The following is a 17652-nucleotide window of genomic DNA, read 5'->3' on the forward strand; positions in this document are numbered from 1 at the left end:
ATATCACTGTAATCTAAAAATCGTTACCCCATTGTACGGCTCGAGGCCCAATCGACAATATTTGTATATTGTGCGTGTATACAAATATACAAATATCGTTCGGTTTTGTCGTGCGACACAAAGCGGCGACACGTAAACATTCTGTCGCGTCACCTTTATAGGCGATTACGTTTCCTTCAATACACTACATCGAGCTCAGAAATGAAGAGGACATGCCATCTGTCGAAAAAAAATAGAAATAGATCATTCATAATTGAAGATCTGTGCTCTTGTCGGTGGAGTTCCCGCCACCTTCAACGATCTTTTATGAGTCATTTTATCTTCTAATACGATACGATTCCAACTTTTTCTTTAACTTGCTTGATGTAGGTGTCTTTCTACCCCTTCCTCTCTTTATATCTATTTTTCCTTCGATAGTACTATTAATTAGTTCGTCGTAAAGTATCGAGTATCATAGAAATAGAAATAATCTTTATTCAAATATAAACTACTAGCTGTACCCGCGACTTCGTACGCGTAAAATAATGACCTTGACCAAATATTGAAAAAATGTTTAGTAATCTAGCCAAATAAAAAAGGTACATCGTTGTAGCTTCAAAAATGATGAATTTACATACAGAATTCCATACAACTCAAACAACAGTCTAAAAATAAGATTCAGGCTTCTAGCTTTAAAAATGTCGATACTTCTATACAACCTTTCATCTCCTCTTTCGACCCTTTACAACCCTTTTCTCTTTATTTTTAATCAACAGCTTAGAAAATAAGTTTCAAACTTCTAGCTTTAAAAATGCCGATACTGCATATACAACCCTTCGTCTCCATTTTTAACCGTCTTGCAAACCTTTTTCGCATCATTAGGCATATTAACGAACAGTCATATATACATATTCACAAAAAAAAAAACAATCATTGTAATCCAACGCGGCACATCGAGGCAGCGTACCTAAGACACTGGCAATGTCGCCTCTTTGAATGGCCATACTTACCCTCTGGGCAAAATAGCTACCAGTTCTCGGGTCACAAGGAACCTCAATGAGTCGCGCTAAAATATCATTCAAATATACTTAATATAAGCCTAAGCATCACCATCACCATCATCATCATCATCTGCTTCTTCCCTAACCCATTTATTTGAGGTCAGCGTAATATGTTTTTCTCTTCCATTCAAATCTATTCGCAGTTACCTAGTTATTTCTCTATCCACCATCTGACTTTAAAAGAGATACTCTAACATTTGTAACACTATTTCCTAAAAGTTTTAAATTTTAAACACATATTCAAGAATTCATACATCCGAATGGTTTTGTGAAAAATCGTCAAATCATGTCGATTAGTGGTCGGTGCTCTACAAATGCATTGTTACGCGATCACAAAGCTCGCAAACGATGCTCGATACACTGGCACCGTTATACAACCTAATACTGTTAATACAACCCTGTCATTTGTATATGTCAACCTCGGGACTATTTAAGGGCACATCGATAAGAAATCACAACAGTTTTCCGTGAAAATTTGATAGAAAATCATAGGTTAATATTTATATTTTTAAAAGACAATTTGCAAAACTGTCTATCAGACATAGCAAGTAAAAAGACAATTTAAACTATAAATAAAATGCTAAAAATAAACATATACTAATTATTAGAATACAGTCATAGAAAGGAACCAAACATATTTAACTGTAAAGCAAAAGTTAAAAACTAACTGGCATAACTAATTAATACAGACATTCTGAAGTAGCTAAAAATGATATAGAATTAATTTCTATTCTCAAATTCTACTTTCCATATAAAACATCAATAAAATCTCATAATGGACATCCAAACAGAGCCTTTAGATTTGTCGACAAAATCGAATAAAACAAACAAATACCTGAACATCATAGATTTCAAGTTCCTGGCGGGTTTGAATCATCACTTGGTGAAACTTTACGAAAGAACAAACCTTGTGTGCAACAAGGATTTCTGCCTACCACAGCGGGCGGCCAATATCAAGAATGTTCTTCCTTGCCAGGTCTGCTTGAAGACCTTCGACCGACCTTCCTTGCTGAAGAGGCACATGAGAACGCATACAGGTAAAAAGAACCCTGGACAATTGACACAGCACCATTTAGTCCTAAGCTAAGAAGCTTGTGTTAGAAGACTACTAAAACAAATGTTAAAATTCATTTTCTTTTTATAAATACATACATAGAAAACACTCGGAGTGACTCGGACCGATCAACAATCATTTATATCCGTTGTCCAGTACTCACTAAACATGCTCTGCTTAGCTTAGAACTAGATGGCGACGTGTGAATCGTACTGAGGTACTACACTATTAAATACAAAATAGCCAGTTCAATACAAATAATCATTCTCATAAAAAAGTAATAGTAGTATGTCACAAGTAGACTTTATAAAAAGTGATGTGTCAACGTTCAGCCGAGAAACAGCTTGCTTTACAAGCTGTGTTTCTTTCAAAAGATATTTTATCTAAATATATAAAACTCAAAGGTAACTGACTGACGTAGTGATCTATCAACACACAGCCCAAACCACTGGACGGATCGGGCTGAAATTTGGCATGCAGGTAGATGTTATGACATCGGCATCCGCTAAGAAAGGATTTTCATTAATTCTACCCCCAAAGGGATAAAATAGGGGATGAAAGTTTGTATGAAACTTTGTCAATTTATTTTAACCGATCGGGGCATAAAGCTGCCATGACTTAGGCATCCCCTAAGAAAGGATTTTGATAAATTCCACCTCTAAGGGGATAAAATAGGGATTGAAAGGTAGAAATCTTCTTAGATTTTGTAGGCCCTAATTTTTAACTCGTCTGGACCGTTGTGCTACCACAGGTTTACCACATGATGACTGTAGTTGTCATGTGTATCATTTACCATTAAGTGGCTTGTCAACTTGTTTGCAATTCCAATTAATGATTGATTAATATACAACTATTTGCTATTTTATTTCGTGAACATAAAACATACTATAGGGTAGTACAAACTCTTTTTTATATTTATTTGTTTACACGAATACAATTATTATTGAAATTTGTAAGTATTGAGGATTAATTGAAGTTGTGATCTATTAAATAGGAATTTATTATGTAAAGATTAGCACAATTGCGTCTGACATTTATCATTAGATTTCGCCCAATTTACATAACATTCTTTTAATCTTCACCTACAGCCTATGTTTTATTCTGAAGTATAAGCTATATGATTGTAAAGTTTCATCAAAATCCGTTCAACAGTTTATGCGTGCAACTGTAACAAACATCTATCCATGCTCACGAACTTTCACGTTTATAATATCAGTTAGATGTATAAAATATAAATTATTAGGATAGGATTAGTAGGATACGATAATAATAGAAATATAATATTTATAATTAACAATAATAATAATAATAATCCTGGACAATTCACACAACGCCATCTAGTCCCAAGCTAAGCAGAGCTTGTGTTATGGGTACTAGACAACTGATATAAATACATGGATGCATTTTTTTTAGTAAATACATATTATACATAGAAAACAACACAACCGATACAAACAATCATATTCATGAATACAAATGTTTGTACCGTGCGAGGAATCGAACCCACGACCATCGGATAGTAAAGCGGCGTGCTAAACCACTAGACCACCGAGGCTGTCGAATTCGTTCTAAATGAACTTATTTTTCTTTTAGGTGAAAAACCTCACATATGTAATGTGTGTAATAAAGGTTTTAGTACTTCGAGCTCGTTAAATACACATCGCAGAATACACACTGGTAAGAATAACATACTAGCTTGCCGCCCCGGCTTTGCATGATTACTAATAAAGATATTTATTTCAAGTTGTTCTGTAGGGATAGTATAAGAAATTATGATTTACATAAGTGAGAAGCAAGACATTGTAGATTATATAAGAACTAAGAGTAACCTGAGATTGAGGGTGACGCAGCTGGAATCGAGTCATAACGCCAATTTCAAGGCATTTGAAGATTCATAATTCAAATATTCAAAAAATTAAAAATTCTAAATTCAAAAATCATTTATTCACGTAAGACATTTTAGTCGCTTATGAACGTTTTTGCGTTATAACTTTTTTCCCTACCGTCCAGTTCGGTATATAGGTAGATCCAATTTAGAAGAACTGGCAAGAAACTCAATTGATTTACTTTTTTTTTAAAAGGCAGTTTATATACAATGTATAGGTATATATATAGGTGTCTATGTCTAACATTAAATGAAAATCCCGTGCATGAACAACTATTGCCATGCACGCTCGTCATGGGTCCCCACCAACATGCTGTTCACCTTCATGGAGGAGGACTACTGTCAGAGGGGTGTGGTGTATCGGCCGTGGCAGGTTGCCGTCATCAGTGCCGTGACCATTAGACTATTTTAATATATTAACTTTAAAATATTATTTCATATATATGTTACTCCATAATATGGACCTAGTTGCCTGAAATAAATAAATAACAATAAGAAATGGTCCAAACTTAATACAATTTTTACTTTGACTTCCTCTTTACTATATATAGTTTATACATTACAACGGGGTAGTGTAGTAAACTTACTAACAGTTTCCCGTGACTTTGTCTGCTTATTGGAGCTAAAGATATAATATAATACATCCTCATAATACAATCTATCTTAATATAAAATTTCATTAAGATCCATTCAGATCCAACAGTTTTGTTAAGAATTGTGGTAACAAACAAACAGACTTTTGTATTAATGATATTAGTATCTATTAAACCATAATTTTCAGACAACAAAATTATGTATCCACAGGTGAGAAACCACATAAATGTCCAGAATGTGGAAAATGCTTCACGGCCAGTTCAAATCTTTACTACCATCGGATGACTCATACCAAGGTAAGAGTTACCGCTAAACAGAATCCATTTATCGTATCTCCTCAGTTTCAAGACACTCTCCTTGATGTGAAGCCAAATCTCGAGGTCCTTGGCGTTGATATATCCAGTGACGTTCAGTTTTGCGGTCATTTGGAGGACAAGGCCTAAAATAGCCTCAAAAAAGCTTGGTGTGCTCAGTAGAGTGAGACGGTATTTCACGGCGGCCCATCGCTTGCAATAATACAAGGCGCAGATCCGGCCGCATATGGAATACTGTTCTCATCTCTGGGCGGGAGCACCACAATACCAGCTACTTCCATTTGACCGCATTCAGAACCGAGCAGCCAGAATCATTGGTAATCAACGTCTATGTGACAGACTTGACCCATTGGCTTTGCGGCGAGATATTGCATCTCTGTGAATTTTCTACCGCATATATCACGGGGAGTGTTCTGAGGAATTGTTCGGAATAATACCAGCTGCTGAGTTTTACCACCGTCTCACCCGCCAGAAACTGAAATACCACCCTGATCATCTGGATGAATGGCGGTCTTCCACAGTGCGGTTTTCTAGAAAATTCTTGCCACGCACAACCACATTGTGGAATCACCTTCCAGCAATGGTATTTCCGAACCGATACGATATTGAAACCTCCAAGAAAAGAGCTTATTCCTTTTTAAAAGGCCGACAACGTACTTGCAATTCCTCTGGTGTTGCGGGTGCTCATGGGCGGCGGTAATCACTTACCATCAGGCGAGCCGCATGCTCGTTTGTCCCATGTTATAAAAAAAGAGTTCATTTTCAATAACATATACGATATTGATAGAAGATCGTGGAAAATGGAAAGAGTTTCACCGACAAGAGCGCAGCTCTTAAATTATGAATGAAATATGAATCTACAGAACCTATACCTGTCAACAACTAGGCTATATCCAAACTCTACTCATTGCCTGATGATGTTAATGATGCCTCGTTCAGAGTCGAAACATGTATCGTAACATGGGTGTAGACTCAATAACGGTCGGAATCTGTTCACCAATAGAGAAGATTGTAACGCTTCCAGTAGCGCTGGTCAGGTTTCCGCACTGAAGTGATGATATGGACTTCCGCAAAATAACACCTGACTTGATAAAATAAAGTACTTTTTGATGTTTTGTTACTGTTTACCAGTTTATTTATATTGTTTACTTATATATGTGTCTGTGTCCAACAATGAATGAAAATCGCGTGCTTGATTTTTTATTGCCATGAACTTTTGATATTTAAGTAATCGTTTAATGACTTTTGCTCAATAAATATGATTCAACAAATTATTTATATGTAATTCCAGTATATCCTTTTGTATCTTATTGTAAAACTAGCTATCCACCCCGGCTTCGCACGAGTGTACCTACATGTATTATACATATAAACCTTCCTCTTGAATCACTGTATCTATTAAAAAAGCCGCTTCAAAATCCGTTGCGTAGTTTTAAAGATTTAAGCACACACAGGGACAGACAGGGACAGCGACTTTTATATATGTAATAATAATAATTTTGTAACCATACCTGTAAAAGACCTATTGACTTTTTCTAAACGATACTTACGAACAGCAGATTTATATGATTTTTTTTTAATTCCGCTACAATTAGCATGTGAGATCACAAATATTCAATGCGGAAACTTGATTACGGTTACGATCTTCTCTATTAGTAATCAAATTCCGACCGTAATTGAGTCTACACTCATATTGCGATACGTGTTTCGTATCTTAACGAGGCATCGTCAGGCATCGAATAGAGTTCGGATATAGCTTGAAAGCCTAGTCTTGACTGTATATTATAGTCTTATATATAATTTTCTCGTATCACAATGTTAGTTACCATACTCCTCCCTAACGGCTTGATCTAAAAATCTTTGAACTTTTATATGCATATTCAGTAGGTCTGAGAATCGGCTACTATCTAATTTTCATACCCCTAAGTGTAAGGGTTGTCCATCCCTAACATTATTTTTTTTATTTTTTCGGTAAAACTTTTCTTAAATTTATATTTTTTTATTATGTCATTAAAATACATACAACCCTAAATTTGTTGAATTGGGAGATATTCCGAGTGAAATGACCTAAATTTTAATGGATATTTTTAATAAAGTACGAACATGATGTTAAACGTAACTTTTAATCTATCAATATATTTTTTTACCAATGACAGAATTTATTAGTCAAATACAATTATGTATATGAACCTCTATGTTCATTTAACAAAATTTTCACCCTTCTATCACCAACCCCTATTTTTTGATAGCGTTATTAATTTGCATGGCAAAACAACGTTTGCCGGGACAGCTAGTGTGTATATAAATCTATTAAGTAATGAAATGGACTTTCGCAACATAACACCTATTTTGATAAAATGTAACAAGTTTTAAATCTAGTATATACGGTGATGGATCAAATTGGTAACAGAACAAGCCGCACAAGTGCACGTGGTGCCCGAGGTCCTTCCCGACCCCCGGAGAGCTGCGAGCGCACACTGTCTGCCACACAGTCGGCTGGCACAGACCTACAGCCTCCCGGCGACTTTCAGCTTACGCGCCGCCGTAGTTACGGTTAGTTATTTTAACCTTTGTAATATACTTATATTAAACTACGTATACTATATAAATTAAGATATACTAATAAATTTAAGATTATCTATACATATAAATAAAATTGGAGTGTGTGTTTGTAATATTGAAATAACCATTTTTTACTACATGTATATGAATATAAATACGGTACATACACCAAAATAACATTTTTTAAAATTTTTGTCTGTCTGTCTGTCTGTCGGTTTGTTCCGGCTAATCTCTGAAATGGATAGACCGATTTTGACAGGACTTTTATTGGGAGGTATCTGTTGTAATAAGGAGTAACTTAGGCTACTTTTATTTGACAAAAAAATCTTTTATTTTACATAAATGAAGTTATATTCCATGCGGAAGATGTCGCGGGTACAGTTAGTACCTATACGTATATTATCTTAAGTTTATTAGTATGTTATATATGTTTGGGTTACGAACACTGATTAGACTATTTGCTTATGAAATAGCATATGCTAGTGGTCACTCTATTCTCCCAAGATGAAATTTAAAAATTAATCTGTATTATTGTAAGCATGTATAATATTAATTTGAAAAGAATACGAGCTGAGTTTCTTGTCAGTTCTTCTCATCTCGAAATCATTCCGAACTGACGGTAGATACAGACATATCATAAGAGTCTGTAAAACACCTACATGAATAAAGATATTTAGAATTTGAATATGTATTTGTGGTTTATATGTAACAGATTGTTATAATTATAACAATTTGTAACTATAACAAACAATACATATAGATATAAACACTTAAAGAGGATCTGATTTCAACGATTTTCGATATATAAATAAGCTCTTAAAACAGGCGTGCAAGTATATATTCACTATTTGCTTTAATAACAAAGCAAATATTAATAATATCTCAGGACAACTCACACAGCTCCATCTAGTCTTAAGCTAAGCAGAGATTGTGTTATGGGTACTAGACAACTGATATAATACATGGATGGTTAATAAGAGGGAATCAGTCATAGTGATCAGACCAGTCCCTACAAGTAGCACCCGTTCACGAGTATGACGGATGAGACACCCATCACTAAGCTCGACCATGTTTTAGGAAGCCCTAAATTTTTTATAATTGCAAGCGATGGGCCGCCATGAAATACCGTCTGACTCTACTGAGCACACCAATGGTGTACATTGGTGTGCTATTATTATAATATATTGTCAACTATTAGAACATTAATTAACTTTTTTATTATCAATATATTGTCCTCACAGTTATTATTTTTTCACAATACATTTATGAAATATATTAATGTATACACGGAAGAATTAGAGAGTTTAACGGCAGAGGAAAAACTTAAAGACTGTACAAAGAAACTTACGCAATATAAATAAGCTTATTTTACCTAAATGCCGTCTGCACAAAATCAGTAATTCATTCTACGGTAATTGCATAAGATTTTATAATAAACTGCCAGAATCTGCATTAAATCTGACAGATATTGTCAATTCAAATCTTATATTAAACAATTTTTTGTAATTAAAGCCTATTACATCATATAGACGCAATTTCATAGATGACAACATATCAAGTAAATAATTAGTTTATTAGCATACAACGTTATAATTTTATTTTCTCATTGTTTCTTATATAATTGATTGATTTGGATATGAATTTTATGAAAGCGTATTTTATTTTGTATTTATTGCCGCATGCATTCTTATGTAAAATGTGAATACATATAAATCAGATGCCAATTGTGAGCTGCTTTGAATATTGAAATGTTTTGATTAGTCATGCATACTGAATATAAATGTCCAAAATAACTTTTGGCAATTTTTGGTCTGTCTATCGGTCTGTTTGTGCTAATCTCTGAAATTGGTCGAGCGCAGTGATGGCTGGCTCATCCGTCATACTGATGAACGGGTGCTACTTTTGACTTTGTAGGGACTGGTCTTTTAATCAATATGATTAAAATTTCCTCTTATTAATTGTTTAACCAGTTGGTTATGTATTCAATATTTTTTTTTTTTGAGTATTTAATTGAATTAGTGCTAATTGGTGGTTTTATCACACACTTAAACTTAAAAATGTATAAATAATAAAATTATTTAAAAAAGAGCAACACGCAAGTTACTTGCTCGTTCTTCTTGTGAAAAACAGCTTTCCGAACGAGCGGTGAGCTTATTGAAAAAAAAAAAAAAACGGCGTTTTAATGTATTCAAAAATGCTTCAATCAAATGAATATAAAAAAAATGATTTTCTATTTATTCATTCTAAATATAAGTAAGATATTATCATAATATATTGTCAACTATCTGAAAATTAATTATTTTTTTATAAGTAACATATTATTATAATATATTAATAAAGGTGTTACATATGAATGTGGATGGTTATAAGGGCAGAGGAAGGCCGAAAAAGAGATGGATGGACTGTGTGAAAGATGATATCCGTTAAAAACTATTAAATAACGCGATGACTGCGAACAGGGATGAATGGAAGCGAAAAACATATTACGACGACCACAAATAAATGGGATAAGTAAGAAGCAGATGATATTATTATAATATATTGTCAACTATCTGAAAATTAATTAACTTTCTTATATTTTTTATTTCATTACAGAATTCTAATCCACTACCATCATATAAGTATGCAATTTGCTCAACAAACAACAGAAGTGAGGGCTGAGGAGAAATACATTATCAATAATCATTCTTTGTAAGTTGTTTCGTACCTATATACATAAGAACCAGAGATGTTATGGATATGAATTTTCGGAAATTTATTTTATTTATTTATTTATTAAAGGAAACCCAAGGCTATTCAAGTATATCTATACATATAAATCAAATTGGAGTGTCTGTTTGTAATATTGAAATAACCGTTTCTTACTACATGCATATGAATATAAATACGGTACATACACCAAAATAACATTTTTTACAATTTTTGTCTGTCTGTCTATCGGTCTGTTTGTCCCGGCTAATCTCTGAAATTGCTGGACCGATTTTGAAGGGACTTTTTTTGGCAGGTAGCTGATGTAATAGGGAGTAACTTAGGCTACTTTTAGACTTACTGTAGAAGAATTCTTTTAAATTAGAAATATAAATTAAAATTCCACGCGAAGTCGCGGGAAAAGTTAGTCTTAAATAAAATCAATATAGACGTCATACTAAGCCATTGACAAACTGTCACTAATAACAACAGACTAATTAAAAAAAAATACATCACTACATATAATGGCAACAACACATTATAAAGTTAACAGAGAATATGAAATTAATTAACAAGAATACAGTAACAAATAGTGAATTTATAGAAATATATACATATACATGATCTCCAATAATATAGGAATGATTATTATACCAGATACGGATATGAAATTATTTCGGATGATTTCGGTTACGGATAATAATTTTTTAAGGAATTTCAAAAGTAAAATACAAATGGTTACATAACATGTCTCAATTAGGCTCCGTCCCTATCCGATATTATCCGACACATTTATTTCGGATTCGTTTACGGTTACGGATATTTTTCATATCGGATATCCGATTTCGGTTTAGTTACGCAGCTCCTTAACATCACTGGTAAGAACAATCATTGTTCTTAGATGTATATATAGATACTAATTTAATATACTCTGTGGTATGTAATAAATTAATAAAAAGAATAGTTACCAGAGATTCTCGGTGTTTTTTTTTTACCTCTAAAGTACAAAGACACAAACCTTCAAACCCAAAAGATCAACCACATCACATCGTCTCTCGAATAAACTTTGGCTTAGTGCTTCCATCAAAGATTTACCTTCGATCGCCGCGGGTTCGATTCCTGGCACGGTACAGACATTTGTATTCATAAGTATGATTGATCGTATCGCTCTGGGTGTTTTCTATGTATATAATATATGCATTAAAAAATTGTATCTAAGTTAAATCAGTTGTACCCATAACACAAGCTCTGCTTCGTTTGAAACTAGATGGCGCTGTGAAAATTGTCTTTGGTTATTGTCTTAAAATACATAACACAAACCTAAGTGGTCGACAGTGCGGTTTCAGAGGAGCTTCCTCCCGTATACACTTAGATTGTGGAATGAACTTCCTGTCGAGATTTTCTCACGAGGGTTTTCTTCATGGGGTTTTTCAAGAATGGAATTAAGGTTTCTTTAGGGTTGGCAATGCGCACGTGACACCTCTGATGTTTCAGGCGTCTATAAGCTACTGTAACCATTTACCATCAGATGGGCCGTATGCTTGTCTGCCACCATAGAAGTATAAAAAATCATTGATGATCCTACCGATGTCTCTTGGATAAATGAAAAATATAAATTGACAGAAAACTTTGTTCGTCCAGATTCGAATTCCCTACCACATGGCTTGTAATAAAGAATTCAATTAATTTAGTAGCAGTTTAATAAAAAGCATTATTGTATATTTTTAAGACAGACTAGCTATTACAGGCGGTTACGCTTACTCGTTTTAAGATAAAAGATATTATAAATTCGTCCTTATCTCGTCTAATGACTACACTCCTTCTGATAAGCAGACATGAAACAGAGAAGACATGCATCAAAATGTAGTAAAAACATTTAAATTACAAAACAATTTCAATGAAGCATAGTATTAAATAAACAAAACAACAAATATTAATATCAGAAAGCTTATGACCTTAATATATTAATTTTTATATTTTGTCCTGATTTAGATGGACTTCCACGTGGTGCCCCCTGGTAGCTATTGTGTTGAATTCATCACGAAGAGCTAACTGACTCAACTTCCTACTCATCCTGACATCTTCTGTTGGTGCCCCGTCAGCGTATACCCTTAGGGCAGACGTGTACTCCATACCATTACCATAGATTAAAAAAAAATACAGTTTGTATCAAAGGTCATTGGGCAAAATCTGACTAATTAACAAAAGTTTGCCAACAAAAATAAAATTAAGTGAATTTAACCATCTATCAATTTTACGTAGTTATTTTTTTTTTAAACCAAGGGAATAAAAATTAAATGTTAAATAATAAATCAGTATTTAGTGAGTATTTTTATATATAAAACTAGCTACTCGCCGCGGCTTCGCACGGGTATACATGTATTATATAGAGCAATTCTAGAGAAAGGTTCAAAATCCGTTGCGTAGTTTTAAAGATTTAAGCATACACAGCGACAGAGACTTTATTTTACACTATGTAATATTAATGATGATAATGAATGAAATCTCGACATTTATTATATCGAATGATACGTAAAAACTTAATTTTTTAATATGAAACTAATAAAAATGACTGAAAACTTTATATTGTGAACATTAATATATTGTTTTTCTTTTTCATATTTTGGTCTGAATCCCATTGTCTGCATTAATACGATATATATATAAACTAGAGATGTTAATCTAAACTTCCTACATTTTTCTGTATACCATGGGTATAGATTTCATATTAAGGTGCTCAATGACTTTTAGTAAAAATTTACTTTACCGATTTTATAAAATTCATTATCAATGTAGTAACAAGGCTGACTTTGTTCCATGCAGGTAACTCGACATATAACTATATAGTCTGCTCTTTGGTCTCGGAGACTTTAAAACTGTGTTGCCAGCTTTTTGTAATTTTTAAATTCAAATACATATTCAAAATATCTTTATTCATGTAGGTCTATTACAGACTCTTATGATATGTCAGATCTACTGTCGGTTCGGAATGATTTCGAGATGAGAAGAACTGACAAGAACAGTATAGGAAATTAATATGAATTACCTATTTTTATACATTATTCAGAAATAATGCGTGAGTGTTTATTTAAAACGCATTTACACACAATAAATAAAGTATAGGTGTCAATGAATATAAGGTTGCTGTATCAACATAGATTTTTAATTGATATATAGTACCCTAAAACAAAGACTAACAACCTTTTGAATAAAACATACACTTATTTAAAATATATATATATATAATGTTGGTTTGTAGCTTAAAAAAATGTTGGTTGGAAAGACAGAAATGTATTTTTATGTTATATACTATTTGTACTGGCAAATTACAAAAATTTGACATTTTTATGTCAATTTGTGTAAAAAACAGACTATAAATAATACTGCCCTGCTACAGCTGGTAACATTATTTGAAAATTTGACATTTAGACCTGTCAATTTAGTCTCCGAAATTAAAAAACAGACTATAAATATTAGCAACCTCGCTACAGCTGGCAACATTGTTTTAAAATTTGACATTTACACCTGTCAATTTAGTCTCCGAAATTAAAAAACGGACTACAAATATTATTAGCGAGTAACACAGGCTGTACTTTTTTCTATACGGTTGACACCGCAAGATAGAACTAGTATAAAACAAATAACATTATATTACAGCAGTATTTATTCATCAACTTTATCTTCTTGCTGCGCACTAACATCCTTAACATTACCATCATCTTCCTCTGCTTTAATTTTCTTAGTCTCACCTTCATCCACACTGCTCAGCTTTCTCTTTTCAAGACTCGCACTTGGAGATTCTCTTCCAGCTTCCGCACTTCCCTCTCCAGACTCCACCTCCACTGTTTCCTTTCCACTCTCTGTTTCATTCTTCTTATGGTAATTGTTCTTTAGAGCCTGATTATCTGAAGCGGTATCCACTTTGAGGAGTTCACGTAGAGCCATCGTAGCGTAACAACTAGATGGTAGTGAGAAACTGAGAAGAAGGGCCTTGTATTCACCATCTGCAAGTTTAAAAACAAATAGGAGTTAATATTAAACTAAGATACTAAAATATACGATATTGAACCGGTAGTACATTCCAAGTGTTTTTACTCAATTAAAGAGTTTTTGGAATATTAAAATAATAAATTGTTCCTCATGACATTTAGATTTATATACATATTGACATATACCTACATACAATAATTAATAATTATATAAACAACCGATAATATAATTAACTAAAAATTTGTACGCTTGATATAAGCAGATTTTGTAAGGGCCATGTTCTTGTATAACATCATATATGTATGTACCCAAAATCTATTGCAAATAAATTTATTATTATAAGAATCTTGTAAGAGTGTAGTTAAAATTACTAACCCCAAATTTAATAAACCAGGATTTGAAGTTGTTATCCTGGACTATTCAGTTTAAAAACAGGACGCAGTAATAAACTATGCATGTTGAAAACTAGAGTAGCGCAGTGGTTATCCTCATCACTGTAGCGTTATATATGTTGTGGTGAGGTGTCGCTACATAATATATTATTTATATATGTATGTCGGTAGTGAGTATACCGATGAATAATTTGTACTATTTATTGTACATTATTAAGTTTATTGGTAGTGTGCTACATAGCTTATTAATAACGCGTACAGTCGACGTGGAGTCGGGACGTAGACTGATTTTACACTTAACTTAAATCTATATTAGTGGAAACGTAAACTAATGGGAAGGTTCTCAAGTGTCGACAGAAATATTACAAGTGTAAACACATCACTTCCCCTCGTTTGAGAAAATTAAAATATTACATAAAAAAAAACAGACTAACATATCAATTTTATATAAAACAATACAGTTGAAAATTTTGATTACAAGTGTGACGACTCGGTGGTCTAGCGGTCTAGCACACCGCTTTACGTCCTATGGTCGCGGGTTCGATTCCTCGCACGGCACAAACATTTATTATTCACGAGTATGATTGTTTGTATCGGTCTGGGTGTTTTCTATGTATAATATGTATTTACGAAAAAAAAAAAATCTATGTATTTGTATCAGTTATCTAGTACCCATAACACAAGCTTTAGCTAGCTTAACTTGGGTCTAGATGGCGCTGTGTGAATTGTCCTGAGATTATTATTATTATATGTCTAATATAAGAAATTATTACTAACAGAAGTTTAATTGGGATACAATAAATAACATATTATGTAGCGCCACCTCATTACAACATATATAACGCTACAATGATGAGGATAATCACCGCGCTACACTAGGTATTGTGCGCGAAGGGCTATGTGAATTGCGATATTTTTTCCAGAACAATTAACACAGCGCCATCTACACAATACGTAGAAAACATCCAGACCGATATGAAAAACCATACTCATGAACACAAATGTTTACACCGTGTGAGGAATGGAATCCGTGACGTGAAATAGAAATATGAGATATAGAAAGTGAAGCGGTGTACTGCCGAGGCCGTCACTAGATGGCAGTGTGCATAGTTCTGAGAAATAATTATTCTCTACACCACATATGGTTGTCTGATAGAAAAAGCATGGTGTTAAGTCCGCCAAATGTATTGTGCTATATTTTGTAATAGCCTATATATATATATTATACTAGCCGTCCCGGCAAACGTTGTTTTGCCTTAAAATAAAAATAAAAATTTAGGGGTGGACTACCCCTAACATATAGGGGATGCAAAATAGATGTTGGCCGATTCTCAGACCTACTCAATACGCTCACAAAATTTCATGAGAATCGGTCAAGCCGTTTCGGAGGAGTATGGGAACGAAAACTGTGACACGAGAATTTTATATATAAGAAGATTTCGCCTAATTTAGTCAATAAGTTATTCTGATGTATATGCTATATTACTGTAAAATTTCATCAAGATCCGTTCAGTAGTTTTTGCGTGAAAGAGTAACAATCATCCATCCATACTCACAAACTTTTATAATATTAGTGATATTGTGTATATTGAAGACTTCTTCCGGGCTTATCCCATTTTCATTTGTGGTCGGCTCTCCTAATCTATCTTCTCCAGTGGTGACTATTTTGGACTGTTGCTGGCTCTAGTGTGCTAACGAGTGCTGCTTGTAGGGACTGGTCTGCTCTTATCACTAGACTGATTTAATCTTATTGTGTTTTTGATATTTGAGCATAATTAAATTTGTGCTGGTTGGTAGTTTGTATTCACACGTTTCGACTCGTAAAATGTGAATTTACAAGGATTGTTTAAAAGAGCAACACACAAGTTTCTTGCTTATTCTTCTTGTGATGAGAAAGCTTTCCGAATAAGCGGTAGATTTAAAAAAATGTTGGCTATTCAAATGTGCTTACATTAAGTTTATTTGAATAAATGATTTTCTATTCTATTCTGCGTCCGTTGTTTTAAGGTCCTTACTAACTACTGACATCCATGTTAATCGGGGTCATCCACTCTTTTTCGGTCCTGAATTGAGGTCGAGAACTTTTCTCGTCAAGTGGTCTTCCGGTCTTCTCATGTCATGGCCATACCATCTAAGTCGTGCTTCCACTAGCTTATCCAGTCTTATTCTGAATGGTCTGGTTCATCCCATCTAGTCTTATTCTGAATGGTCTGGTCTTATTCTGAATGTAATTGTGTATATTGAAGTTAAATAAAAATACAAATGTGTTACTGTACCCGGTGTGTCGGCGGTGTCGGTCCGTCCCTGCAGGAGGTCCCGGTCGGACAGCAGCAGGTCGCCCGTGGGGTCTGAATACCGCACGGTCTTCCATTCAAACCCGGCGACTTTCGCTAGTATGCGGCGGTACGCGCCCGACACGCTGAACACCCTGTATAGATAGATATATTGTTTTAAGAATATAATCTGTAGATCATCATTACATAGTATAAAACAAAATCGCTGTCTGTCGGTCCCTATGTTTGCTTAAATCTTTAAAACTACGCAACGGATTTTGAAGCGGTTTTTTTAATAGATAGAGTGATTCAAGGTTTCAAATTCAAATTCAAAATATCTTTATTCAATTAGATCTATTACAGACTCTTATGATATGTCAAATCTACCGTCAATTCGGAATGAGTTCGAGACGTGAAGATCTGACAAGAAACTCAGCTCGTATTTTTTTTTAAATAAATTTTGTACATATTTACAATAATACAGATTCATTTAAATTCAAATTTGGGAGAATAGAGTAACCACCAGCATATGCCATAGCAAAAAAAATCTAATCAGTGTTCGCAACCTGAACAGACCAGTCCCCACAAGCAGCACCCGTTCACGAGAATGACGGATGAGCCAGCCATCACTGCACATAACCATATTATTTATATTTATAATACATGTACAACCGTGCGAAGCCGGGGCGAGTAGCTGATATATGTCGGCAACAGTACGTTAGGACACTTGATACGGCACGACGAATTTATGAAAGTTATTATTTTTAAAGATTATTAAGTTATTATTATAGTTATTATATATAAAATACTTGGAGAGTATGTTATAAATCTGAGAAAAAAGATTTAAATGTCAAATAAAA

At 33.8% G+C, this 17652-nt stretch overlaps 1 protein-coding gene across 3 annotated transcripts in view; it reads right to left on the reverse strand.

The window, feature by feature from the left end:
- Positions 1-17652, reverse strand: part of LOC131844842 (pseudouridylate synthase 7 homolog) — an 84102-nt gene that overhangs the window by 51756 nt on the left and 14694 nt on the right. For 2 of the 3 annotated variants that reach the window (XM_059193822.1, XM_059193821.1), the window contains exons 10-11: positions 16796-16947; positions 13530-14141 (exon numbers count right to left, since the gene is read on the reverse strand). In XM_059193822.1, the coding sequence (XP_059049805.1) occupies positions 13801-14141; positions 16796-16947 (493 nt within the window). In that variant the 3' untranslated portion in view covers positions 13530-13800. Of the gene's footprint in view, positions 1-13529; positions 14142-16795; positions 16948-17652 lie in introns of those variants that run through there. The other variant, XM_059193823.1, reaches the window with a different exon arrangement.

Source organism: Achroia grisella, unplaced genomic scaffold, assembly GCF_030625045.1.
Source record: "Achroia grisella isolate CSIRO2021 unplaced genomic scaffold, CSIRO_AGI_Agris_v1 utg4142, whole genome shotgun sequence".
In the NCBI taxonomy this organism is placed as follows: Eukaryota; Metazoa; Arthropoda; class Insecta; order Lepidoptera; family Pyralidae; genus Achroia; species Achroia grisella.